Source organism: Dromaius novaehollandiae, chromosome W (genome assembly GCF_036370855.1).
Source record: "Dromaius novaehollandiae isolate bDroNov1 chromosome W, bDroNov1.hap1, whole genome shotgun sequence".
Classification (NCBI taxonomy): domain Eukaryota; kingdom Metazoa; phylum Chordata; class Aves; order Casuariiformes; family Dromaiidae; genus Dromaius; species Dromaius novaehollandiae.
The window spans coordinates 68,393,399-68,420,665 of record NC_088130.1 but is presented as its reverse complement, the minus strand read 5'-3'; the positions used below and the strand labels follow the sequence as shown (position 1 = coordinate 68,420,665).

Here is a 27,267-nt window from a genome sequence, read left to right as displayed (position 1 = left end):
GAAGTTAGAGTTCTTGTTTGTTAGGAAGCAAATTAAATCATGACCTTGAGCAAAGGTTTTCCTAGTCTGAAAGACAAAGAAAAGCAGTATCATGGGAGCTTTTAGTAGAGTTTGGTCTTGGCTGGAAGGAAAATGTAGCTCAAAATAATTCTGTTAAGATTAGGAGATGTGTCTAGGCATCTTAGCAGTTGACAGTTGTTTCATACTTACTGTGTCTAATGCTTACGGTATATACGCACACATATATAGATTGTGTAAATTACTTATAAATTTAATATAAAATATAAATATACAAAAATGTAAAATGTATGTAATACAAACATAAAAATTTTAATGGTGCTGGAAGAAGTTACTTGCCTAATTCCAATCTTGGCTTCAGGGTTATTGACTTAGTTCATTGACTTCTGAATTGAACCTCAATATTTTAAATTCATGGAACTGCTTCTTTCCGCAGTTGGAGCTCTCAGACTGTCTGTCAACGTATGATCCGTCTTTCCTTAGTTTTTGTTCCATTTTCCTAGGAGTTGTCTCAGAATCCTATCATAGAAAGTTTTCATCCCTAAATAACCCATTCTGACTCACTTTAGTGAGTTGGAGATTTCTTAGGTGGTTATCTTGACACTGAATTTCTCACTGTAGCTGCAGCACAGTCAGTCTCATACCTGACTTCTACTAGTCTGATGTTCTGTTTTCATTTCCTGAAATAGTCAGGAAGCTGGGTAGCTGCCTACTAGCTGATACTTTTCTTTGGTCCAAATTCAGGAATTACTCTATACACCTAAGGATTGTTTCTGGAAATATTATATCACTCGCTGCCTCAGTGGGAAGCTTTAGTTATGAGAGTTGTTCTGGTAAAGCCAGGGAAATTGTTCTTGTGCTTAAGTACCTTGCTAAGCTCGGCTCTCAGAGAGGATGATTAATGGGTATAGTCAAGTGATTTAACAAGACCAAACAGAGCACATTCAGTCCAAGGATGGATATGGATATATATATATATAAGTAAACACTCTTATTAAGTCAAAATTTCTCATTTTTACAGATGAGGAAATAAAAGAAATAAAATGCTTGCTGCTTGACTAAAATTATACAATGAATAGACATTAGAACGAGGAATAAAATTTCGCTCTCCCGATCTCTATCCTCATGATTAAATTTCTAGGCCTTGCTTCAAGGTTAATAAAATATAGTGCTCTTTGCACGTGATAACTTGTGTAAGAGTCCTGCTTAGCTAAAATAGTTTCACATGATTTTGTAAGATATATATATATATATATATATATATATATATATATATATATATATATATAACACACAACATATGCATGTCTCTGTCTAATCTTGCTAATAGCAGTTTTTTGTTTTGTTAAGTGGAGTTTCAGACATATGCAATCAATATCAGTTTTTCCCTTCCGAGGGAGTGTACTGTCAGTAGTCTTGAAGAACCCCTGTAATAAGGTAATTAAGGTAAAATGCAATCAGATCAACTATAATTTTGGTAGATACAAATACCATTGAATATTTCAGTAGATGGGTATTTAAGTTCATGGAGCCTGCAACAGTGTGTTAAAAGCGACTGTATAATCAACCAACCTCAATAACCGTGGTTATAGGAGGTAAGAGTCCAGCCAGGCAGGAGAGCGGATGAAAGGAGAGCGTGAAGGTTTTGGATGGGTGTCCAGGCAGTCAGGATGTCGTCCTGCCAAGGCTCAGCTCCTGGAGCCTTGGTCTAGTCTCTGTGGTGCCGGTGAGGTACAGGGGTCGGTCACAAGATCTTGCTGTCTTAGCTCACCCTGTCAGTTCTCTGTGCTGAAGCTGGATGTAGCTTGTGAGACAGAATCACAGAAGGTTTGAGGTTGGAGGGGACCTCTGGAGATCATCTGGTCCAACCCCCCTGCTCAAGCAGGGTTGCCTAGAGCAGGTTGCACAGGATCGCATCCAGGTGGGCTTTGAATATCTCCAGAGAAGGAGACTCCACAACCTCTCTGGGCAGCCTGTGCCAGTGCTCTGTCACCCTCACAGGAAAGACAGTTTTTCCTCATATTCAGATGGAACTGCCTGTGTTTCAGTTTGTGCCTGTTGCCTCTTGTCCTGTCGCTGGGCACCACTGAGAAGAGTCTGGCCCCATCCTCTTGACACCCTCCCTTTAGATATTTGTATACATTGGTAAGATCACCTCTCAGTCTTCTCTTTTCCAGGCTAAACAGGCCCAGGTCTCTCAGCCTTTCCTCATATGAGAGAGGTTCCAGTCCCCAAATCATCTTAGTAGCCCTCCGCTGGACTCTCTCCAGTAGCTCCATGTCCCTCTTTGACTGGGGAGCCCACAACTGGACATAGTGCTCCAGATGTGGCCTCCCCAGGGCTGAGCAGAGGAGGAGGATCACCTCCCTCATCCTCCTGGTGATGCTCTGCCTGATGCAACCCAGGATACCAATGTGCCACAAGGACGCGTTGCTGGCTTATGGCCAACTTGTTGTCCACCGGGACTCCCAGGTCCTTCTCTGCAGAGCTGCTTTCCAGCAGGTCAGCCCCCAACTGTCCTGGTGCCTGGGGTTATTCCTCCCTAGGTGCAGGACCCTGCACTTGTCTATGTTGAACTTCATGAGGTTCCTCCCTGCCCATCTCTCCAGCCTGTTGAGGTCCCTCTGAATGGCAGCACAGCCCTCTGGCATATCAGCTGCTCAAGAAGGGATGTACCAAACAGCTTGGCAACCGTACCAGCTTGTTATGTTGCATAGATTTAATTTAAACCAATAGTTGTGTAAATATCGAGTGTTGGGGACAGAAGAAACATTTTCACAAAACCCACTAAAATATTCCGAATGAGTTATCAAAAGCAGGTAGCCTTAAAAATGAATGCTCTGCAGAAGTGATGGCTGTAGGTATCGAAGGCCTGCAGAGCTAGTACGTAACGTAGGAGTTGGCTTGATTATGTAGGTTTGCCGAATGCTTCTGGCAGAAGAGAGAACTAAGCGAATATTTGCAGCCCTTAACTTCTGAAATGTGAGCGTAGTAGCTCTGGAGCCCGTGTGTAGCATGTCACCCGCCAGGACAGTAATGCTGCTCAAATCAGTATTTTTAAAGCCCGTGTAGTCGCATGCAGAATGGCAATTGTGATAAGTTAACAGCCCGCGTTTCTCCAAGCGCCGCCTTATTAACAGGAAAACCTAAAGGAGTCCCTTACCCTGGGGTCAAAACTCTGGGGAACTGAGGGGAAGATGAAACATTTTGGAACAAAATATATAGATACTAAAACCAAAATAAAACACCTTGAAATGTAGTTTCTTGTATTGGGACAAATGCAAACCTTTCTGTAATTAATGCCATACAACGAATTATTAAGAATTGGCAAATCACTGTTCAGAAACAAATTTTTCTTAATACGTTTTATCTCTTTTTAGACTTTCTTACTGAAGTTGATGAATGCTGGCACGTTTCTGTATAAGTTTAATGCTAAGCATTAATTTTTGTTTGGAAAAAAACTCTTTATTAAAAAAACACTTGTATATATATGTGCAGAGTTAGTAATGCTTAAAGTCAGCCATCTTATTCCCCCTGTAGCGTTGTATTTTTGTAGCCAGCAAATCTGATACATCCAAACCTTTCCCAACGCCGTTCCCTCCCCAGCAGCCATCTCCCCCAAAGAGGAGCAACGTAACCGGCAGGAGATGCACCAGAGGATTTGAAATAGGGTAACATGTGTCGTGGCTCCGTTCTGCTGGTTCGCATCCCGCCACGGTGTCTGGTGACAAAAACCTTGTTACTAGCCGATGCCTCTGGAGTTGATTTTCAGTTCAGAGACGCAAGCCAAAGGGCAGGTGCTAACATAAAACAGCTCATCACCGTGGTCAGTAATTTGTGTGCCACTTTTCAGAGGGAGCGGGGAGAGCAAATTCTTTCGGTTTAAGGGGTGTTCTCTGCTGGTCGAGATTGTGAGAAACATCGCCATGGTCTGCCTTTGGTACGCTTGTTCTAGGGATAGGCCTTCAGTCTCCAGAGCTGGAGGTTTTTATTAAAAATACCCTTTTAATAAAGTTTTCCTGTGGTTGGAGCTGGTATTGATGCATGTAGATAAGGCTACGTAGCACTTTCTGCAGTGAAATCCAATTTTCATTTGCTCATAATTTTTTCAAACTTCGGTTGTGTTATAATGAAACTTTTCAAGCTGAGTATCTTCCTTGGGCTGATTTTTTTTTTTTTTTTTTTTTTTCCTGGAACTTCTTTAATTAAAAGCAGTACTGTTCCTGAGAATGAGGTTAGGGAAAAATGTTATTTTACCAAAGCTGAATTCTTACATCTGTTTTATTGGGGAATTTTAGAGCCTTCATGCCTTGGAACAAGCTCTTGAGATTTGCCGGAGGGGAGCCGAGGGATGAAACCGTGGACAAGGATGTGCCATTCACAATCCCGGTTAACAATTACTAAATTTGGCTACGTTGCAAGGTTTTGCTATTTGCCGTTCGCATACGTTAAGCAGAAAAACCTGGAGCGAAATCGTCCGCGCATTGAGTTTTCACGAAGCGCGTTGCACGGAGCGACTGCTCGGGATGCTGTGTCCCGTGGCCGAGGCCACGTTGAAGCAGCAGGATTAACACGAGGGAGACTCTCCTCCTCGGTACCGCAGGTCGCGTGGAGGAGGAAGTTACTTCATTGCGTTACAAGATGTTCTGGCGTAGAGCAAAAATAGGGACAGGCTGGGGTGGATTTTAAAAAACAGGCATGCCCGTAGTGTCTGTGCACTGGGGAGAGGGGGCAGGTCCCAGGAGCTTGGAGCAAGACATTATAGAAATAAGGGCGGGCGGTTACGTGGCAGCCAGAGCGCTCCCAAATGGTTTAGGACCGAGCTTGCCAGCAGTGTGCGTGCTATCTGGAGTCTTGTCTAGTTGCTTTTACATGCTGGCCTGAAGGTGGTTGGGAGTGTCGCAGGTAGCAGTGCTCATGCACTTCGCAGCACAAGTTTGGAGTAGCGAAATTCAGGCCTGGCAGGGCGATAGGTCGGTGCTGACTTTGCAGTGCTGCTCTACTTTCTACTTCTGCTTGGGACAAGAGCCAGGAGTTTCCTATCTTTGTCTGGCTTATGTGCAACAGTCTTGGGAAGGGAGCAAGCAGGTGTTTAAGGGCATAAAGGTAGAGAGGTTGGAAAAGGTGCTGAGATGCAGAGGTATAATTCAATGAGAGAGTGGCAGGGATAAGAGCAAGTGAGGGTATTGCAGAATGGAGAACTGGAGGAGACATGCATCCCCCCAGAGCCAGGTCTAGCAGGTCTGCTGAGCAGTCCACTTGTGGTTCAGTCAGTGAACTCACTCCTCACCTCACGTATTCCATCATAACTGTATGGTTTTTGCCTCCTCCTGTGCATGTCTGTGTACAGTCAATGAAATACAGCAGCAGGAAGATGGAAATGATCTCGCTTTAGGCACCTGAGTCTTGCAAAACTGCCTTCTCCCTTGTCTCTCAAATCAGTTGTTAGGTGCCTTAATCTGTCCAGTAAAATTACAGATCGCTTTGTCCTCTGAATTTCTGCTCCCCCCTTTCCCCTGTACGCAGGGATGAAGTTCTTCTGAAGGTACTGCTTCAAAAGCAATAATTAGCATCTGATACTAGGATTAGCACTATTTATAAATAATACTGGTATCCAGGAAATAAGGCATGTGTGACTAAGATTGACAGTAAAAAGGAAAATTTGAGTGCTTACATGCATGGTAGGATAGTCTAGGGTGTAAAAATTGTGGATACCTGTGATTAAGTATTTGTACCATATGCATAAACGAGAGAGTGGCACTTAAGTACATCATGGGTAGCCTTAACTTTTGCAGTTCCCTAAAATTGTGAATGTTTGTTTTGCTTACCAGAGGAGCTGCTCTTACGTATCTTTTGGTTCATGGTAGGAAAAGGTGAGCTTTGCGGTAGGAACAGAATGGGAAGTGTTGCATGCTGTCCTCACTGCTCATTTCAGTAACATTTCTTAGGGCTAGTGGTTTACAAAGAGTACTTTGCACTCACTGGATTCGATGGCAGCTTCTGCCTTTTCCATTTTTCAGAAATCTTTTATGGTAACTTCTGTTCTTAGACATACTTCTCCAAAATCAATCCTTTAAAAAATTGCACTTATGCATATATTAGAAGTGTGTATTTATAAATAGAAATACTTCACAATTCTGCTTTTTAACATATATAAAAACATATATTTAACATAATTATATAAATATTTTACATACCTGTGTGTATATATGTATGTAATTATATATATGTATGTGTATATATAAAAGAAAACAAAAAACCTAAAACCTAAATGTAATATTTGGCCTTTTTGCTATGGAGCATGTGGATTCATGCTCCATGTCGTAGAATCAATCAAACCTCTCTTGGGTGACCTTTAAAAGGCATCCCTTCTGCCTCTGCAAGGGAGGTTAATCAAGGTGTGCATAAATGTGTGCATTCAAATCAAATACTTGCAATTCTGTGAGTGCACATTATACCAAAAATAATTTGAGGACAAGGTTATCAGGATAAATCCAGACTATTCTGCAATATGCTGGGAGCTATTTTAATACTTCTGGCTGCAACTCTCCAATAAATAGCAGTCAGACTTCCAGAAATGTCTGGCAGTCAGCGGCTCCAGTTGTTCTTGTGGTGCATGCGCTATGGTCTGTCCTCTCCTGTAGGGCACAAATGGGACGGTCACTCCAGAAAATAGCCATATCTGGTGTATGGAGCGGCTTTGAATATCAGACCCTTGAAAGACTTCCTGCTTTTCATTTTCTGGACTTCTGTTAAATTCAAAATATTGCCTTAACGTTATGTCCTTTCCAAACATACAATATTGACTACTGCTAATACGTTGCTTTTCTGTTGTCTTTTGACATGGCTGCATAGGCGTTATTGTATAGAGTAGTGTAAGTGGATGCAGCCATGCTGTGGATTTTTTTCTAAGAAAAAAATTGCACTTTAATTTGACTACCATCTTTGTCAAAATGCTCAAGCTGCTTTTGGCTGTGCCGGTATCATAAATTCACCTTGATCGATTACACCGTAAGTTCATCATGAATCAGTCTTAACTATTATGTAATATAATAAGCATAAATGTCACTATGTCCAATTTTTCTTTCCAAAAATTTAATTCCTTTGTAAACGCACATGTAAGATTGGAAGGGGGGATTTTTTGTCATTTTATAAATTCTAGAATTTCTTTTCAAACAGATTCTGCATCTTATGGATATATCCTACCTAATTATATGTTTGTTTAGGGACCATGAGGACAGTCTGGCAGTGGAGCAGTTGCCCGGGGAGGTTGTGCAGTCTGCATCCTTGGAGGTTTTCAAGACCCGACTGGGTAAAGCCCTGAGCAGCCTGGTGCGACCCCACAGCTGCCCCTGCTTGGAGCAGGCAGGTGGGCTGGGGATCTCCTGAGGTCCCTTCCAGCCTGACTCCTCCTATGAGATTATGCTCTGAAAAAATATTTTTTCCTTTCTGCTTAACTTTTAAAACTTTTTCCACACTCTTAGTCCAGTTTTCTGAGGCATAGGTTTGGTCTTGGCGTTATTCTTCTTCAGTGGAGTAGCACGATCATTTTATTGTCAAAACCAATACTGCGAATAAATGTTGCTCTCGTTTCGCCAGGATAACTTTTGAGCATATTTCCCTGTTAGTTCCTGTGCCCAATTTTGTCCGATTATGTTGACGAAAAATATTACTGATTTGTCAGTGCAATTACATACTTTCACAGTGCTCCTTCCCCCTCCGTCCAAACCGCTGCAACAGCGCAGTACCAGGACAGTACCCTGGGCAAAAGCCAGAGGAATTTCCATTTAAAAAAGAAAAAAACCTTAAATTTCTCGCGATGTGGCTTTCTTGTTGGCTTGAGGTTTGCTGTTCCATGGCTGATAGCTGATTGAGTCAGACAGTTGTTGTAAAATTGAATCCAACACTGAGTCGGTTGCAGTTTCCCACATTTCTCATGTGTTTGCCTCTTTGCTCTTCCTCCTTTTCCAGCTTGCATTTAACTTCCCAGGTTTCAAATAGTCATAAAGCTGTGGTATGGTTTTCTTATATAATCCTGTGAAATGTGTTTTTTTTTTTTGTATTGCGGTCACATTTATGGCATTTTTTTTTATGCTAGATGGTCTTCAGATACGTAGCAGAAATATTATTCCATCCCAGAAATCACAGCTTATCTCCAGAGGGATCGAAATAGGTGGTTTCAGCCACGGGGCCGAGCGGGTGGGCAGTGCCGTGAGCAGCGGCTGCAACGTCCCAGCTCTCTGCCCTGGGTGCTTCATGCCGTCACGGCTGAAGAGCAGATAGGACTCGAAAGATGTTAAGCTCCTAGTTCAGTGGAGCTAACAAAAGTAGGTGAAGATTTCCGTTCTCCTTCAAGTGGTTCTCCTTCTGTAGCTCTTTTGGATATATTGGTTGAAGGGAATTAATGGTTTATTAGCGTTTTCAGCTTTATTTGGCAACTTTGTAGCTTTTTCAGGAATTTGGTGTGTAATTCTCTTAATTCTTCTGTGAGTCCATCCCCAAGTATGTCTACTACTCAGGTTTGTGGCCCAGATATCAAAAGCGTATCCAGGTATTTCCAGCTAACAAAGCTATCTCATGCCTCAGGGTGTTGATAAGAGAAGAAGAGCACATCTGAAAACATTAATACGTTACATACACACTTTGCTGGGACAATTTAAAGGTGTTGACTTAGTTTATAAACATTTCCTTAGAGTTTTTTAGATGAAGTCAGCCTTTTAAGGCCTGATATGCCCATAGCGTCAAAAGCTTTGATGGGAACGTACCTCTGTAACTGAGCTCCCAATCCCTGGGAGAAGGTGGCCTTCTCTTAGCTTGCAGTTCAGCTGCAAGCAGAGATAAAGTTTGTCATCACAAAGTCAGTCTTGTTTTAGATGCCACAATAAGGGACCTCTGGAGATCTGGTGCCAAAAATAGGCTAAATAGATAAATTGAAGTAAGTGCTATTCTTGGGCAAGTGAGAAAGATGCTTGTTTATCTACACAGTTTAGTATTTGTAACTTTTTTTTCACTGCCATGTTGTTTAAGAGGTCATGCAAAGTGTTGGGATTAATTGCAGGAAGCAAAGTGGAAAAGACTTTCAAAGAAATGGAAGAAAAATCTGTGTGTATAATTTGGCTAGGCAACAGAGGAGACTGATGACTGCACCTTTTATTTAAAGGGTGTAAACGCCAACCTGGGAAGAAATGTTTTATGGTATTACATGGAGAGAACCACTTATAGGAATAAATGGATGCACTTGAACAAAGTAAAAATTTAGGCTGAATATTAGGAAAAAAATCTTAACGTTGAGGTTTATTAGGTTATGGAACACTTTTCCCAAAGGATGTGGTCCAAGCTCCATTACTAGTCCCTTAAAATTGGGCTGGGTAGAATAACAAAATGTACTGGAGGGAACACTTTTGCCTGGGTAGGGGATGAACATGGTTACCTAATATGTCTTTGCATTTCATTTGCTTCCATGATTCATTTCCTGAAAAACTGCTTCCCAAATGTGTTAATGACATCACGGCCTCGGCCTCCTCTGACACGTTTGTATTTCTTGGTAATGCCGCTTTCAATATGGTTTATTTGGAGATTGCAAAAGGCAGTTGTGCAGGATTCTCTGGCAGGTCGTCCGTGCAGTCAGGTTAACTGTGCTAGCTGCAGGGATTGCTGCAGAGAGGGAGCCTTCCAGTTGCAAAGTAAGCGCCAGATCCGGTGGCTGGGATGCATTAAAAAAAAAAAAAAAGAAAGAAAGAAAGAAAAGCAACACCCATATGCAGACATGCACGCAAAAACTGGGCTTTCCTCGGGACTGCTGTGATCAGGAGCAGGGCAGGCGGCACAGTTTGCCTTTCAAAGCTTGGCTTAACAGACATTGAGACCTTCCACTTTCCTTGGCAAGAGGAAGGAGGTACTTGTCATCTTCAGAACTGCGCTATCAGGTGCGAAAAACCTCTAACAAATAACCCCCCAGCTCTGTCAGCAGTTATGTATTTGAATGAGCCGGTCTTAATGGTTCTGTTATACTGATTTAATGAGAAGGAAATAACTTGTTTTTAAAAAAGCACGTCTTCTAGAATGCATCTCTTAAAAATGCAGCCTCTTTTTAATCTTTTCATAGGAACAGGGGCACGTTTTTGTAGTGTTTAGCAATTTCATGCCACCTGCAATAAAAGCCACGGGAATTTCCTATTTGAAAAGCGGCAAGGCATGTGACTTTGGCCTTGCGTAGCGCTTTGCACCTCGGACTAAGTGGTAGCTTGCCGGGATTGTAAGCCTAGATTGCTGTGTTATTTCAACTGAGCATGCATTTATCGTGACCGGCACGCTTCCGCAGTTCCTGCACCCGAAACCGTACGTAGAGCATGGCTGTCTCAACGCACTTGCAGCGCTGCATGCTCTTTTTAAAAATTAAGCATCTCCCGCATGTGAATTCTTCTTGTAGTCTGCTGATGGCGTAAAAAAAAAACTAGTCTACTGGTTTTTGAAATGCGAATTTATTTTGCCAGACTGTGTGTCGCCTAGAAACTATTCATTCATAGTTAGTTTTAAAATGCCTTTCCTCCTGTGTTGCAAGCTCGCTTTGGTTAATTCTGTTTGTCTAATGCCAGACAGCGGAGAGCATGAAAAATACTGCTGAAAACACACAACTTTTGCTACTGTCATTTGTATTGCCGTGTCAGATACAATGTTAGGTTTCAAAAATCTATTATTTACAAAACCTTGCATCAGCTGACGTCAGAAAAAAGTTATATTGCAGTATTTAGGGCAGTCATTTTTAGCCTTAAGTAAGTAATGGCTTTAAGGTGTTTATACTCTTAACTTCCCTACCTAAAAATCCACCATGCAAATAGATACCTCTTTTCGGTCTGCACTTTTATTGTGTTGCCATTGGCTTCCGTATTTCTGTGGTGGAATTCATCGCTGTGGTTTGTGTGTATATCAAAGTGTTAATGCCCCTGGTGAGTTGGATATAGCGGGCTGTTGGAATACTTAACATACAAATTCATTAAGCGTAAAAAAAAAATTACTCCGTGTTTCCGATATTTCAGCTTTGCTGGTTTCTTTCTGAATCTTTCAAAACTTTGCAGTGGGCCTTTTCTAAATTTAGTGTAGTTGCTGTTCTTGTAGTCATCTAAGCAAATATACCTGGTGCTTCTCACAAGTAGCAGTTCTAAGTTTCTTAAATAAAGACCCGAGAAGCTTAAGGAAGTGCTTATAAAGTACAAAAAGGCTTTGACTTGAAATATGTGAGCGACATCTCGATGCAGGAGTTGCCTCGCTGATCCTGCCTCTCCCATTTCATTTGTGATTGCATGGACCACTTTTTCCTCTCCCATTCATTATCACGTAGCATCCCTGTAGCAACTCGAGAAATTGCTTACATGGAAAAGTAATAGTAGGAAAGTATTTATGTATTTTTAGCTTTCTTCTAACACAATGTAGCAGCTGGAAACAAGGCCAAGAGCCAGCACAGCATGAACTGCCAGCTCTCCATGGGCCACCAGAAAGTGTTCATCAGACCACAATGTGAGAACCACTGAACTGACTGAAGAAATGTGACACATACAATAAGCATTAAATAAATAAAATCTCAAGTTCCCAGAGCTGCTGCTTGTGCATAATAACAATAAAATACTAATTGTAATGTTTTTGAATAATATGTTATTTGCTGGTTTTGGTGGAAGAGCACCGCGACAGTATCAGCTAGATGCTGTAAAGAATCACTTTTGCTTTAGTTCTTCCGAATCCATGTTTACTGCTATCTTAAATATGCTTAGGACATTAAACAGTCTTCAGTATGCTCAAAACTTTATAAATTGGGAAAACAAGGTATGGAGCTAGAACCTGATTTGAGTAGAAATATAGGCTGAAATATAGGTTAGTTCTGTTCTGTTTGTTTGCTGGTTTTGTTGTTGAGTTTTTGTCTGACTGACTTTTTTAAAAAAATATTTTTTTAACCTGCTGCTCAAGCCTAAGCCTTGTCTACTTACATTTTTTGTTCTTTCCATTTTGCAGCAAGGGAGGAGGATTGCTATTTCAAATGACTGTAAGAGATCAACAGCATTTTTTTTTTTTAAGCTTCATCTCTACCAAAACTCTTCTTTCTTTCTTTTCCATCTCAGGAGTAGCCTGGGGCTGCCATGTTAATCCGGAGCATGCCAGGCTGCTCCTGGGATCTCTCTAGGGAAGTCTTTATGGCTTAAAGCTGGCACTGAGCAAAATAATTTCCAAAGCAATAAAATTCAGTGCCAGGATGATAATGATATATGATAGGATTTGGGTTATGTGTGTGTAGGGGAATGAGAAACAGATCTGCTGTGTTACCTGGCTCCAGCGATTAGAGAAATGAGCGCCTGCAAAAAGGTCGTGCCAGCATTAATTCAAATGTAATGCTTGTGCTAAAACTTAATGAAGGATCGACAGTTCAAGGGAAGACTTCATGAAGTTTGTTTATGAATCTGAACCATCATGGTAGGTGTTGGAATATGACTGCATTTTTGCAACAGCTATAGAAAAAACCACCTTTTCCCAGTTAGATGCTTTGCAGTAAGTAACGCAGAGGAAACTGGTGCTAATCCATTGCGCTGCCAGGAAGAAGGCTTGGAGGGCTGATCTCGCAGGCACATCTGCTGAAGGGTGCAAAGCGAATAAGGTACATCCTGTGGAGAAATTACAACTGGTTTAATAAAAATCACACACAAATTCAAAAATGTAGTAGAGCTGAGGGTTCACTGATATACTAACTTCTAAAATTATGGGGTCCGCAGTGCTAGATGGTAGATTGGCTATAAACAGAAATGCTTTATACTGGGTAAATTTTAAAAACAGCCTCTGTTCTCCTTTTACCTGTCTTTCAGTTTCAAACTTCTTTGAAATCAAGCTGTTAAAATTGTTTAATCATGTGAAAGTATAAATAAGTGTGTTTGAACTGTTCCCCAGGTAGGCACAAGCACGAACCTCATCCATATCTTCTTGTTAGTGCATAACGGAGATCAGATGATTCCTTTGGGATTTCTGTAGCATTCTGTTCATATTAAATAGCAGACTAGTGAAAGAAAGTCCTTTTTTGGCGATTGTCGTAGTTTTCATTTCACTCATTAAGCGTTGTTCCACAGGCTGTCAGACTAAATTAAAATCCTGTGTTTGTTTTCATGGCTGCAAACACTATTTCCAGCTGTCTTATAAAAGACCTGCAAATCTGCACTGCAGCAGAAGTAGTTTGCTTTTAAAATGAGCTTTCCATTTCTTACAGTAGGAACTGCACGGAAATGTTGCTTTGGTTTGTGTGGTTGCACTTATCAGTGATGTGTGAAGGCAGCAATTGAAATGATAACACTGGGATTTCGGGAGCTGTGAAAAGCCCCCAAAGGGCTGATCTTGTTGGATTGCTGAGGCAGTGGCAAGCACTTCAGCGAAAACCTTAATAGCATCTGAAACACGGGAATGGAGAGAGCCACGGCTGTTTGGGAAATGTAGCTCATCCTTACCACTTCCTAGAGATATAGAAAGCTTTAAGGAAACTTTTGCAATTTGCATTTCCCTTGGGATGTTCACTAAAATGACAAGAGAATGAGGGTAAATGAAACTTAAGAGTGAAATTTAAACATGAGAGAAATCTGAGCACTATATGTGTGTGTATATACATATGCATGAATGTAGAAGCATCCAAGAGAATCTTATTCCATGCTTTCAACGATGATACACAATACCAGTACAATTATGGCTACTTGTGGCTGTGTATTGGCTTAAACAAGTATTAAAAAAGGTGGTTTCTTCCTTTTATTCTTTTTGCTTAGAATGTTGTAGTGAAGCAGAATTGGAAGAGTGATTTGGAGCACTTTTTGCGTCTCTGTGTATGTTCTTAATATGTTTTCTGTTAAATGTAAATATCTGTTTGAAAAGAATATGGTGAGGAGAGTTCCTAAGGACTTATTGCAGCAGAGCTTTATTTTTACATTTCACTTGCTAATAAACTTAATATTTTAATTAATAATTATTAATAATTAAATATTTTTAATTTCAAATGCTATTTTTAATAACTTTGAAAATTGCAGAAATGTAAAACAAAGACAGTGCAACCATGTGATAGCTCAAATATCGAGACCACATGGAAGATAGCTACAAACCTTGACTCTTTGCATCTCTGTCCTGCCAAGCTGGCTGCCTGTTTGATGCTTCAGTCCGTTGTTCATGATCAGAAGCACTATTTCCCCTAGAAATGTCTCTTAACTTGAGAAATGCCGGGAGAACCATCTGATATTTAGCACCCAATTCAAAATTGAATTTTGGAAGTAGAATGATTGTTGTGAACCTATTGGCATGGGATTGCTTTTCTGGAAAAACAAGCTTGCTGGGAGAGACAGAGCTTCGAGAGGTTACGTGAGTCATGTATCGATGTCTGGGTTCCTCTTGGACATAATTACCTCCTTCTCCGTGGTGGAAAATTCATTAGCCAGGACTTTGGCTATATCCATCTTTTCCCAAATATGGAGGAAAGGTGTAGTAATGTCAAATGCCAACCCCAGCAGGCTGGGATGGTGGGAAATTAAAAACGCTGGCATAGCTGAGAACTGCACTGAGCTTTTCCGTTAAGAGAAAGGTGCTAAATTTGAGTTCATTTAAAAAGCGATGATAAAAAAGGTAGGGTTGTTTCACTTTTTTTAGAATTTCTTTGCATGTTACGTATCTGGATAACTTGTGCGAGTTTAAAAGTGAACTTCACTGTCGGCATTTTTACTCTGCCTCATTGATCTGATAAGTGGAGAACGGATCAAAACCATGGCCAGAAAGGACTGGTAATGTAAAATGAAACTTTTGCTAGGAAGTTAATTGTAGTGCTCTTCATTACGAAAACTCCTGCAAGCTGCTTAACCCCGAAGGGCAGGGTTTCCCTTGCCTTTGACGTGGCAATAACTGCCTTGCCACCGCATTGACCGGGGACCTGTTAGTGTGTTACAAAATCTGACTCTATAATTATGTTGGAAGGAAAATACCATTTGGCTGGTTTGAAGTTTGGTAGGGCCGAGAGTACAAGAATTTTTAGGGGCCTTTTAATGTTGAGATTTTCCTATCTTTACTCTGTATAGTTTAAAGCTTTGCTGATGTATTAAAGCTCTGTTCCCTTGATGAAATGGCCAGGCTCTGCCATAAAATTCCAGGATTTACTCAGAAAGTATAAAGTGCAAAGCCTTTGAGGGTGGATGTAGCCCAGGGAAGGGCTGCCTCGAACCTGGGCATGCAGCAGGAGCCAAGGTAAGGATAGAGCCCCAGTGACACTGAGGTTGTCATGTCCCACCGCAGCCATGGGGATAAGTTTTAGTCTTCCCCTGCCCCTTACGCTTTCTCCCCAGTAACGCTGAATCCGCTCCGGTTCTGGTGCTCCTCTTCATCTTTTCCCCAGTGTGATACAGCGTCGTGAGTGGTGGCAAGGAAAGGAGGATTTACGGGTCCGCTGGAGAGGACTCTAGGGAGCCTTCATGTCCTCCACCGCTGCCTGCTCCCCATCCCCTTGCCCGGTTACCCTATGATGGGGCATGTAGCTAGTCAGCTTGCTTCGCTAACAGGGCTCTAATTAGCAACAGGAATTTCAAATGCAGTATTATACTGTTGGAGTTAATTTTTTAATGCTGTATGTATTAAATTTTTCAAATTACTCAGCTTGCATTTTGGACCCAACCACCACAGCTTAAGTAGGATTATAATTACAGTTTTAGCAAGCAGTCTTCAGGAGTTGTATACACATCCCATATAGGCACCTAAATAAAGGGGGTAGATATATTCTAGCATGCCATCTCAGTGTAGTTAGTGAGCAAATAACAAAGAGTTGGTGTGGAATAACTAGCTCTTTGTGGTGCTTTACATTTTTCTACTTAAATTTTTGTGGATGTAAAATGAATGTAGTTTTTCTCTTTTGTTATAGAAGTATTTTAGAGGCAGTTGTGAGAAAACAAAAACTGTCACTTTTCCAAGCGGAGTCAATCAGGCTGACTGGCTTCTGGCAGTATCACTAGTGATTTGTGTTCTCAAGCTTTTATTTCTTTTTAACTAGATGTTTAAGTCCAAGTTATTGCAAACAGTTTGTATTTCCATACCTTTATATCCTATATGCAATCTATTAACACAGAGTTTCAGAGCAGCGTTAAGTACTCTCAACAGAAATATTGTGCTGCTTCAAGTTACTTCATCTTCTGTATGAATGTAAAAACAACAGGCCAGCCTTAATAATAGCATAAAGCTTGAATTTAAATTGCTGTTAATCCTGTTCCCCCCTCCCCTAGAAGTTTGTTATTTGGTATTATGCTGTCTACCCACAAATAATGGGCAGTGATGTTCTCTGCAGGACTCTAAATCTGGCTGTTCAAGTTTAAGCAGGATTCGTATTTGTTACTGTGCTCTGCCTAAAATATAATGAGGTTATACAACTTAGAATAGGTAAGAAAAATGGTACAAGATGGACCAAGCTTGTTTTATTAAAAAGGCAATGTGCAAGCTCCTTTTCCTGTCTTAGTGCATTAGCGTTACCAGGGTCTCTTCATGAATCCTTTGACTAGTTTGTCATCTGTCTTGTTGGCTTTAAGCTTCTCCCCTTCAAACATATGCTTTGTTTCACCTCCCTTATTTCCTTTTCATATCTTCTTACTAATTTTCTTGAATTTTCAATAATCTCTCAATTCCCCTCTCTCTCTGCTCACTACTGTTACTCCTGAAATTTCCGGTTTGTGAAATCGGGTAGCCAGGCTTGTCATCTCGGTGTGCAGGGTTGAGCTGTTTTTCCCTTTCCTACGTACTTGCGTGTCAGATGGCATCGTTATCTCTGATGGAGCTTTGTTCATTAAAACATGAACATTCATGATATTTCCTAAGAGTATTGTCCTTTTTTGCCTTTTTCTCTCTAGCTGGCCTGTGGACAGTCTTCACGTTAGGGGGAGTGGGGAGCAAAGCAACACCGCAGCTGGAACAGTGCTCCCCTCTAGCTAATCAGAGTCTCCTGCTTCTGCTCGTCTTGGCCAACCTGACCGATGCTGCAGATACACCGAACCCCTACAGACAAGCTATTATGTCCTTCAAGAACACGCAAGGTTTGTATCTGTTGTTGCTTTTAAGCATGAACTGGTCAAATTGAGGCACTGTATTGTTGTGGCTGTTTAGATATTCTCTTTCTAAAACTTGTTTTCTCTGCAGTAAGCCCATGGAGGGGTGGTAATAGTACTTCATTCTGGGAATTTTGAGTTGGAGCTCCTCAGCTGCTGGAACTTACTCAAAGGGGTGAAGGGAGAACAAGATGCCTGCCTTCTGGATTGATAAACTTTAGACAGCTTCATAATTTCATAAAATATAAATGAAAATGGGTAGTATGGCAATAAGTCAGTTATCCAAAAAGTATGCAGAGATCCCCTGGATAGGACTTGGGGAAATTCTGGTTAGCGGACACCAAGTTAGAGTTAAGATAAGCAATTGAATTGTCATATCAGCTGAGTTGGTGTAACTGATGTGGACTTTCTCATGTTGGAAATGTGAGGAGAATTTGGTTATTGTAAACACTTTCATGGGATATGTCTACATGGAAAGCTTCAGACTCTTTCGCATTATCTTGTTTTCGGAAAGGCCAGTACAAGTCCGTATGTCATGTAACCACAAGTGCAATATTGCACTGAATTATAAAGCTCTGCTACGGAGGTCCTTAGCTGGAACGCAGTAACGCACTAACACAGCTCAGCCTGACTCGGCTTGCGCCTGGACAGCTGAGCGTGCAGGCGGCTTGTGCTTGTTTTTGTCTGCACATATCCATATAGTTATACCTCTTTGAGTTTTAGCCATTGGCTTTTACCTTTTTTTGGCTTTGTGCAGGTTAACAGTATGCATGTGGCTCCGCTGCTACATGATAACCTGTGCAATCACGTAAATATGATTGTGTTTTTCACTTTGTTTGGAGTGCATCTAGTTTTTATATTCCTTAAACTGTAAGTATTGATCAGGGCTGAGCCTAACATGGCCCTTTGATCTGTCAGAAACTGTTTACAGGCAATTGAGATCAAATTCTTTCTACGTTTTTTTTAACCAACTGATAACTTGTGTGAATAACTTATTTTAGGTAACTTTGGCTAATGTTGTTGATAACTAATAATGCGTTTCATTAAAAACTATTATTCATGAATTGCTATGAAATTTTAAAAGCCTCCTCTTGTCAAAATAGCTTGCAAACCTGTATTTTCCCTAAATGTGTATGTTTATAGAATCACTTATTGAACAGGTAGAAACTTGTTTCCACTTGCAATATTCATACAGCTGAGCTGAAATTTGATTCCTGTGAACATGCTGAGAGTCTGGAAAAAAGAGAATGGTATGAAAAAGAGAGACTGGTTACAGTCATAATGATCTATGGTATATGAATATAATAGGAAAAGTGGCTTTTTAAGAGTAATTTATATAATTTAATGGAGACAGAACTAATAAAATTCAAGATAGTTATCCTTTATTCTACATGTTCAAGAGTATTTTAACTTTTCTATTGGTTGCTTTAATATTCTGTAGGGTAATACAAGATTTATTGCTGTTACTGAATTCTAGGAGCTTTTTTAATAAAGTTTAGAAAAGATCTTATTGTTTTTAAATCTTCTTTAATAAAAGAGATAGTGAAGTGCTATAAATGTAAATGATATAGTGTAAAAATTCACTTAAGAGGAGCTTGAAGGTCAGCGGGCTCTCCTCAGCTAATGAACTGTGGCGTCAGCATCCTTAATAAAGCACTGATCTGATTTTACTGTCTACATTGAAATTTTACCTGGTAAAGAAGAATATCCACCTGAAGCATGAGTGTTTTCAAGCAGCCAGTCCGTAATGACAACCAGTGTTTGAAGTGTAGGGGAAGAAATGGTAATTCGGGGAAAAAAGAGGGATTTGTCTCAAAACTGCCTTTTGGTATGGAGCGTCTGGGAGAGGCACGGTTTCCACCACTGCCGAATCAGTCCCACGGGGCTGGGAGCTGCTGCCAGCTCATGGGCTGTGTCTAGCCTCCGTGTAAGGCAGCGTCTCCCGTCTCCTGCCGAGCTGGGAACTCCTGCAGGAAGGAGGACGGTTTGCATCAGTGTCTCCTGCTGAGTTCAGCTGAATGTCTGGAGCTGTTGCCCTTTGCAGAGGCCAAGACGCTGCCTCCGGAGAAGCAGCCGCTCCGGCGCGAGCCGTCTCCACCGGCCTCCCAGAAACCCACTGGGAGCTGTGGCTCTCGTTGAGTTCCTACAGCCTTTCCAAATACAGCAGCTTTTCCTCCCCAAAAGGTCGGGGATGTTGTTCAAAGTAAGGGGCAACAGCCACCTACATCCCTGTCTGACAACTGCCCCAAGTAGTCGGTAGCTATTTGGAAACTTTGCTAGCAATATACACTGAAAAGAAGGGGAAAAGTGGCAGATATGTATTTCAGTGGGTGTAGGTGGCATTTATGCAGTCAGCCTCTACCAGTATAGAGGTTTATCCAGAACTGTGGAAAAGTTTGGTAGGAAACCATGGAGCTGTGCATTTGAGGGCCATATTTGTGTTGGCTTGCAGTTCCTGTCCATGGGCATGTGAGTGGTGAGAAGCTCTCCCTGTTTTCCGTGGTGATACAGGGATAATATCTGCAAAGTCTTTGGGGCTTTGGGAAAGGGAAGGCTCCAGTGCAGTGCAATGTTAGTGCCTGGCATGCCTCCTATTGTAATACAAGTTAAATGGGCTGTAAAAAAGCAAGTTTTGAAATTTGAGTAGTTTGGTTTTTTTCTTCTTCTTTTTTTTTGAGTCTTTTCTCCCTCTCCTTAAAATCCCCTCTGCCCACAAATTACTGTGCAGAAGGTACTTCTGCCATGCTGTTTTCTGCAGCAGAACTTTCCTCAGTTGAGGCACTTTTTTTCCTTAAAGAAGGTAAAGAATTGAGAAATCCATAGTCTGTGGGATCTAAGGAATTCTAGTTAAATTCTTCAACTTTGGGCACCTTGCTTATAGAAATACAGTAATTTTTAAGTCCAGATATACAGCATACTTGAGCACCCAAAGTGCTGCTGTCCTCAGACTATCTTCTTGCCATGAAATTGCTGTAATTTTTCCATGTGCTTAACTTGTTTGCAGTCTCAGAAAAGATAGCCGTATGCTGTTGTGAGAAGGTTCTGTGAACAGAAATCTCTTCGGTTTTATTTCACTTTCAGCTTTGCCACGGGTTATATTGTACGTGTGAGCCAGCTACTGTTACTTTGAGTGTTGTTAGACTTCGTGAGGTAGTGTTTTAAATCATTTTAATTAACCCATTAAAAAAATACTGCACATCTTTTAAAGCTGTGCAACACCTATAGCTCAAGACTATCAGGATATTTGCAGTGAAACAAGTGCATCTGCCCTCCGTGCTGACAAATCCAAAGGAGAGAGTCCATCTTGATGCAACTAAGCTTGGAAGTTTTGGTTACAAGGTTTGAAAACGCATTAGTCAGTCCATCATCAGTTACAGCAAAGGTCCTGTAGCTGCTGCCTTTGCAGCCGCTCATGGGATTGCTTTCTTTTTAAATAGTAGGAGCTATCTAGAGGATCAGAGCACTTTTAATAATAATAATAATAAAAAAAAAAGACTGTCTTGCGCAGATGCGGGAGCCTTACCAGATCTCATGTGGGAGGACAGCCTCAGCTTTTGGACACAGTTGAAGTTTCTTAGACATTGAGGTTTATGACCATTGGTGACAGTAGTCTTGATTGATATTTCTTTTTCCCTCCTTCCTTACTGTGGTTGTAGAAAATATTTCACCCAGAGATATTTTATAAAATAAACATGTGCCTAGGTGGTAAATATTTTTTGTTAAATATGGTTTTTGGTTTCTTTATTTCAGATAGTACTGCTTTTTCTTCATCGAACCCGCATGCTTTCCAGATTAATTTTAACAGCTTATACACGGCTTTGTGTGAGCAGCAGAAATCTGATCAAGCAACTCTTCTCTTATACATGCTTCTGCATCAAAACGGCAATGTGCGGACATACGTGTTGGCACGCACGGACATAGAAAACCTCGTAAGTATTGTCCTGCTTGTCTAATACTCCAGAGGGATTGGTCTGGGGAAGCTTTTATGCGACTGGCTGCTCGTGTTCCCTCTTTTGTGGCAGCACCATCTCTGACCAACTTATTCACCTTCATTATGTCATCTCGGGAGTATTATGCGGACCGTGCGACTGCAGTAAGGACAGCACTCGTGAGGCTATCAGACTGTGCCTAATGCCACTGCCGGTCTGACCCAGGGTTAAAGCTGCGATCTCCAGGCATGCTGTAAGAAACTGGTTGCAGATCCTGCTCTATTCATGATTTTGTTTTTCATTTTTTAGATGTTCAGGCCAAAAACCTCGGCAAGCTTACTGTATGTTCATATGCATCAAGGTTAACAATATGAGCTGTAACTTCACTAATGTGATGAATGTCCTACAGAGTTGACCTATGCAAGTGTCTGAGACTGAAGCTCCTCGGGGAGTACTTGACTTTTTTTTTTCTTTTTAGAAGTGCAACTGGAACAACATTTTAGCTGCTTTGAGATAAGATTGTGGTTAATAGCCAATGTAACAGCCACCTGGTGCAGTTTTTTTGTAGGTTATAAATTAGCTTTTGGCCCTCTCTGTTTAGTAATGTCACAAACCACTTTAACAAATCTTACTTATTAAAAAGCATTTCTTTAATAAGATAATGTCTGTCTATGGGAATTGGTAACAGAATGGAGAACCTTTTTCATTTTAATATTTGAAATCCTGCCAGATAATTAGATGCCATGCCTGTTTGATGGCAGCTACAGAATGAGTTTGGTCTCAGTCCAAGTTCTAGCAGATAGATATATTGCTAAAATCAGAGCTGATAGACACCACTGTTGGCAAACTCAGCTAAGATGGTTGATGCTGAACTGATGATTGAAGAGTGAACTCCTATGTGGTCCGCTGCAGATTATCGAGGCCAGGGCTGAGTCATTTTGCGTGAATTCTGTGGACAAATTGTCACATTTAGTTTTCTGGGCTGTTGGTATGCGGTATGACATGTTTCACAGCTGCTAAACTTACCAGTTTACTCTCTCTCTGGAAAAATAAAGGTTAGGGGTGTGTGTGTGTTGTTTTATAATTATGGTATTTCATATATTGTAAAGCTTCCAGAAAAAGCACAAGGTGTGTATGTCAAAACAGCTCCAGCTGCAGATATTCAGGCATTCTGCCATGGGGGATATTATCATATATTATCACCTGTCTTTCCTCCCACTGTTTTAAAAAAGAAAAAAAACCCAGCAAAAACCTTTTAGCGATCCCAGAAGTAATAAGCAACACTAAAAAGCTGGCTTTCTGGGAAAAGCTGAGAAAATTGAGAAAAGGATTACTGCAAAGTTAACAATGTATTTGTTTTAAATACCAAAATATGAAACTGTCTGCTCTGTCTCATGTTGTTATCCCTGCTTTTGTTTTATTTTTCATGCATATGAATGATCTTTGTGATCATTGCTGACATCTTTGTACAGTCTGCTCACCTCTAGCAGGCTGGTAGATAAGGATGAGCAGCGAGCAATGATGAAGAGCGATTTGGATTGCTTAGTAACTTGGGCTGTGCCCTTCAGAAAGTGTATTTTAATTCAGCCAGAAGTAGTTGTTCTCCTAGGAGCAAAAAGACTGCAGTGCATCCTGAAGGATATGAAATGGTTTGGGGGTGAGGGGGATTTACGGGACAAAGAAATCATGATCTCCCCATTACAACCCTGTGCTGAAAGCAGCTAATTCAGTCTCGAATTTGTAAATAAGACAACTGGGCAGGAGTATGGAGCTGCATTTTCTGTTTCTGTATATGGCAACTGCAAGACTGGTGCTAACATACTATGTGCTATTCCGGTGGTGCACTAACATACTCCATAAAGTATTTACAGGCTATTGAAAAATGGAGAGAGCGTAGAGAAACAATTTTTTGCTTAAAAAGCCGCAACAACTGTGAAGGCTTACTGTGAGAAGCTTAGAAAGCTACCTTTGTTCAGTTTGTCAGAAAGAAGTCCGAGAAGTGTCTGGATGTGTAAGTACCTGCCGGGGGAGAGGCTGAGTAGCAAGGACTCTCTAGACTTGCAGGGAAAGGCACGGTAGAGGCTGGAAGTCAAATTCCACAACCTAAGAGATATGGGAACAAAACAGTTAAGGTGATTAGCTCATTGGAGGAAATTGCTGACAGAACAGGGCTCTCCAAGGATATCTTTGAACTGAGAGTGGATGACTTATTGGAAGAATATGGCTCGCTCGAGCGTTAAGGTCGCGGGCTCTTCATGCAGTGGTAATCGGGTGCAGGATGAAGGTCTGATACATGAGAGACCAGGTCAGCAGTCAAGCTGAGTCCTCATCTTAAACTTTCCGAGGGTATGCAGGTTGTTGCTGTTTTGCTTCACTCTGTGCAATCTTGTGTTTTCCCTCTTTTTCTAATACCACCAGGTTTTGATGCCTGGGAAGCATCGCTAGTAGACGTTCTGTGGCGTTTCCTAGCTTTTGGGGGATTTACATCTTTGCTCTTTTTGCGATTTGTTTTAGTTTAATTTGTAAATTGATTCAATGTGAGTTTTTTCGACTGTTATGACAAGTTCTGTCTCAACTTGCTTCCTAATTTGTGTATGAATGTGACTGAGTTGCACATAAATACTTTCATCTTCAATTATTCTGAATATCGCTTTATCATTAATAATGCAACATATCTTTTTTTTCCCCTTATAGTAACAGTCTGCCTAGTAGAATTAATAGGATTTTCTGTGCCTTCCCTAACTTCTAGCATGTCTCTTTGTATAATTTTCTCTTTGTAGAAGCAATTAATGTCACTATTTCAGATAAAAATGCTGGTGGGATGTCCCTGGGATATCACAGGGATACCTGTGAGAAAAAAGCACTTTCCGTTGGATGTTTTTTTGCTTCGGCTGCTGAGCCGTGTAGCGCTGCTCTGTTTGTTGCTTTATGTTTTGTTGCTACCCAACATGATTAGATCAAAATGATGTATATGGTGATGCATTTATATCAACTGATGGTATGGCAGTATTTTTTTCCAGTGGCATAAATTTGGGTTAAGCACATTGCTCCTGAGCGGCTACGCTGTCTCGTGTTGTGTCATAGACTGCAGACAAGCTATTTTAAAACTCTTTGCTGGTGAAACTGTTCTTGACCTTGGACTGAATATAGCACCTGTAATTATCAGTGTCTGTTTTTACCTGCCCCTTGCTTTGAAGATTAAAAGTAGTTTTTTAATGGTGACCATTTCTTAGTAAAATGTTAGCATTAAAAGCTGCTCCTGACAGAGGAGTGTTAGTAGTAGCTGAGTGACTTTTTAGTTTAATGAGTATCAGCAAAAGAGCCTGCAGTTCAGAAAGTGGTTATTGCATGTTTTTTGTAGTTTCTGAAGGCAGAGAATGAAATTGCTTGTTGGAGAGCCTACCTGCACAGTCAGGCAGTCGGGATGTGCCAAGGCTTTTGAATAGAAAGTTGTATCACTGTAATTTTTCTTATACCCAAGACACTTATTTGCATGAGTCTTCCTGGACACGGCCCTCATCTGAGTGGGAAAATGGGATGGGGGAGTTTTCTATTTGCTGCAAGAGTGTGTGTGTGTGTGTGTGTGTGTGTGCGCGTGCGCTGCAGCAAGTGTTTTTAAATGCTGGCTGGTCGAATAATTTTTCTTCTGGTAGCAGCAATACTTAGGTGCTAGGTATCTCCTAGGCATAACCAAAGGTCTGGATAGCTTGTTTCCTAACACAGCAATCCGTGTGCAAAGAAAAAAGTGTTTGGAGGAGGAAAAGACAGGAACTCGATGAACTGATCCAATTTTCATCTACGGGACGCGAGGCGAGAGCTATTAAACTGCCATGTGCCTCCGTAAGTTTGGTCCAAGAGGCAGAATGAGCAAAGTCTGAAACAGGAGTAGAAAGGAAGGCAAGGCCGGGTGAGTGGTGATGGGAAGAGATCTCAAAAGCGCTGAAGATGCGTGCAGGGAAGGAAGCCTGAACAGAGTGGTTTGGAGAGGCCAAGCCTTATTCTGGGGGAATTTTCAGCTAAGTTGTGTGACATATAGACCCTCCTAGCACTTAACCAAAGAACTCCAATGGCGTTACTTCCTCTGGAAATAATTGCTCCTTCAACCAGTATATTGGAGCCTACGCTGCAGAAGAAGGTGGAAATTAGAAGTTATCTGTGCGAGGTTACAGAGAAATGTCCTTTTCCCCCCAGCCAAGGAAAAGAGGAGTTGTTTTTGCTACGTGCTACGTAGATATTCTAGGAAAACAGAGATTTATACCTTTGCTATCAAGATTTATATTCACAAAGCATAAAAATATCAACGCCAATTTTCACAGAAGAGAGATTTCCTAAGGATCTGTTGAAACTGTAAAGGAAGGACATTTGGGAGGTGCAAATACTTTTGTCCTCTGTTTTTGTTGCAGTATTGCCTTGACCCTGGGTAAAGCATCATCAAAAGGTTTTGTGGCCTGCAGCTTTTAGATCGGTCTCGTTGGTTTGAGCAGAAACTGCGCGAAGCGTGTTCAGTGTGGTCCAACTGCTTTGGGACTTGTTGATTTTAGCAGAACATTCTGGCCATTTTAGAGACTCGCGAAGCACTCGAGAGTCCTGGCCTAGCCCCAGAATAGGTTTCACATGATTCATCCTGCTTCACTCGGCTTGTTTTTAAAAACAGCAACTCTTTAGGTGGCTCAAATCTCTTGGAATGAATTTGGTGTCTCATTCACTATCTTGGAATTCGAGTTCTTTTTTTTTTTCCCAAATTCCTTTATTTTTTTCCAGGGTAGTTTGTGATTTAGGCCTATTTCTGCAGCTTGGGGAAGCCACATCATACTGAGCCAGTGGAAAGCTAATTTTCTATTGGTAAAGAGACAATCATCTGGATTAAGTTTAGACTAGTGTTCAGGTATGCTTGCTGTGGCAGTGAAATCTCATTTTCATTATTATTGCAAGACTTTGGCTGAAACTGTCCATCCTGGTGGAAATGTTGCAAGACCTTGGGCTGAACTCTTGTAGTAATGACAGTTCTCCTTGGCTGCGTATTATCTCGAATTAGAAAAACAGGCCTTTTCTAGTTTTAAACCCAACCCAACCTGGTTCGTTTCTAGGGTTATCTCCACACACTGAAATGGGAGTTGAGCTTCAGGTCTTAAAATGACTCCGTGCACCTCGGGTCTCATATGCCTGGCTGTGTTTGATGAGGATAGTCATTTTGGACCATGCTTGCATAAACAAAAGTGGTCAACAATAACCGTTTTCCTGCTTAAACTGGTGAAAATCTTGCTTAATTTTTTCCCCCCCGTAGTTCAGAGGGGAAGCCAAACTCTGAGCGCCTATGGTAACTGGTATGGCTGGAAATCTCATTTGTTAGGAATTGAAATTCCAGGTTTCGCCACAAGAAAGAGTTTGTTTAGACTCTGGTGGAGACAGAAGAAAACAGATGGAAGGTGTTTGAATGGTTTACGTCAGTGTTTAGGGGTGGTCATTTCAAGAGGGAGTGATTGCTATGCTACCATCGAAGGACAGGGTGATGTAGGGGAGGTTTCTGATCTCTTCTTTTTACTGTCTGAGGTACTTGAAAGCCTAAACTAATATACGCTTTTTTTCCTTCCCTAAAGGTTTTGCCAATTCTCGAAATCCTGTATCATGTCGAAGAAAGGAATTCGCACCATGTTTACATGGCTCTTATAATTTTGTTGATTCTTACAGAGGATGATGGCTTCAATCGATCCATTCATGAAGTGGTGAGTTGCTGTTTTAGTAAATAATTCTTCAGAACTAAGAATCATTAAATGCTTATTTCTATAAAAATGCCTCTGCATATCTAGCTGACTAGTTCCTCAGCAGAGTTGGTTTAGAGACTGTGTATGGTCTTCCGGATTTGGTGGTATATACTTATTTCTTAATGTAAAGACTGGCAAACCACAGTGTCCTTTCCAAACTTTCCCTAGTGAAGTGAACAAACATGGTCCCTCTTGTAAAGGCGATGCCGTGCATATATACGTGTACAAGTATATATATATATGTTCTTTTTCCTCTTTCCGGTGTTTCCTGTGGCACATTAGCACAGTAATAGGCAGGCAGGCAGGCAGCCTCAGACATGCTGAATGTTTGCCATAGAAGTGGTGGGGAGAGAAGAGAGAAAAACAGACAACTTTTTTTAATTTCTCTTTAGGAAAAAAAACTTTGCTCAACCAGTTTGATTCAGCTGAGAGGATTTTAGCTGGAGTTTTATTTTCCAAACTGAATGTTACTTCCTCACT

The 27,267-nt window shown here is 41.1% G+C and overlaps 1 protein-coding gene across 3 annotated transcripts in view; it reads left to right on the top strand.

Annotated features, from left to right (window-relative positions):
* LOC112994467 (dymeclin) overlaps nt 1–27,267 on the top strand; it is a 218,362-nt gene that overhangs the window by 66,805 nt on the left and 124,290 nt on the right. For all 3 annotated transcript variants that reach the window (XM_026118835.2, XM_064500291.1, XM_064500292.1), the window contains exons 9-11: nt 16,902–17,084; nt 20,847–21,025; nt 26,623–26,748. In XM_026118835.2, the coding sequence (XP_025974620.2) occupies nt 16,902–17,084; nt 20,847–21,025; nt 26,623–26,748 (488 nt within the window). The remainder of the gene's footprint in view (nt 1–16,901; nt 17,085–20,846; nt 21,026–26,622; nt 26,749–27,267) is intronic.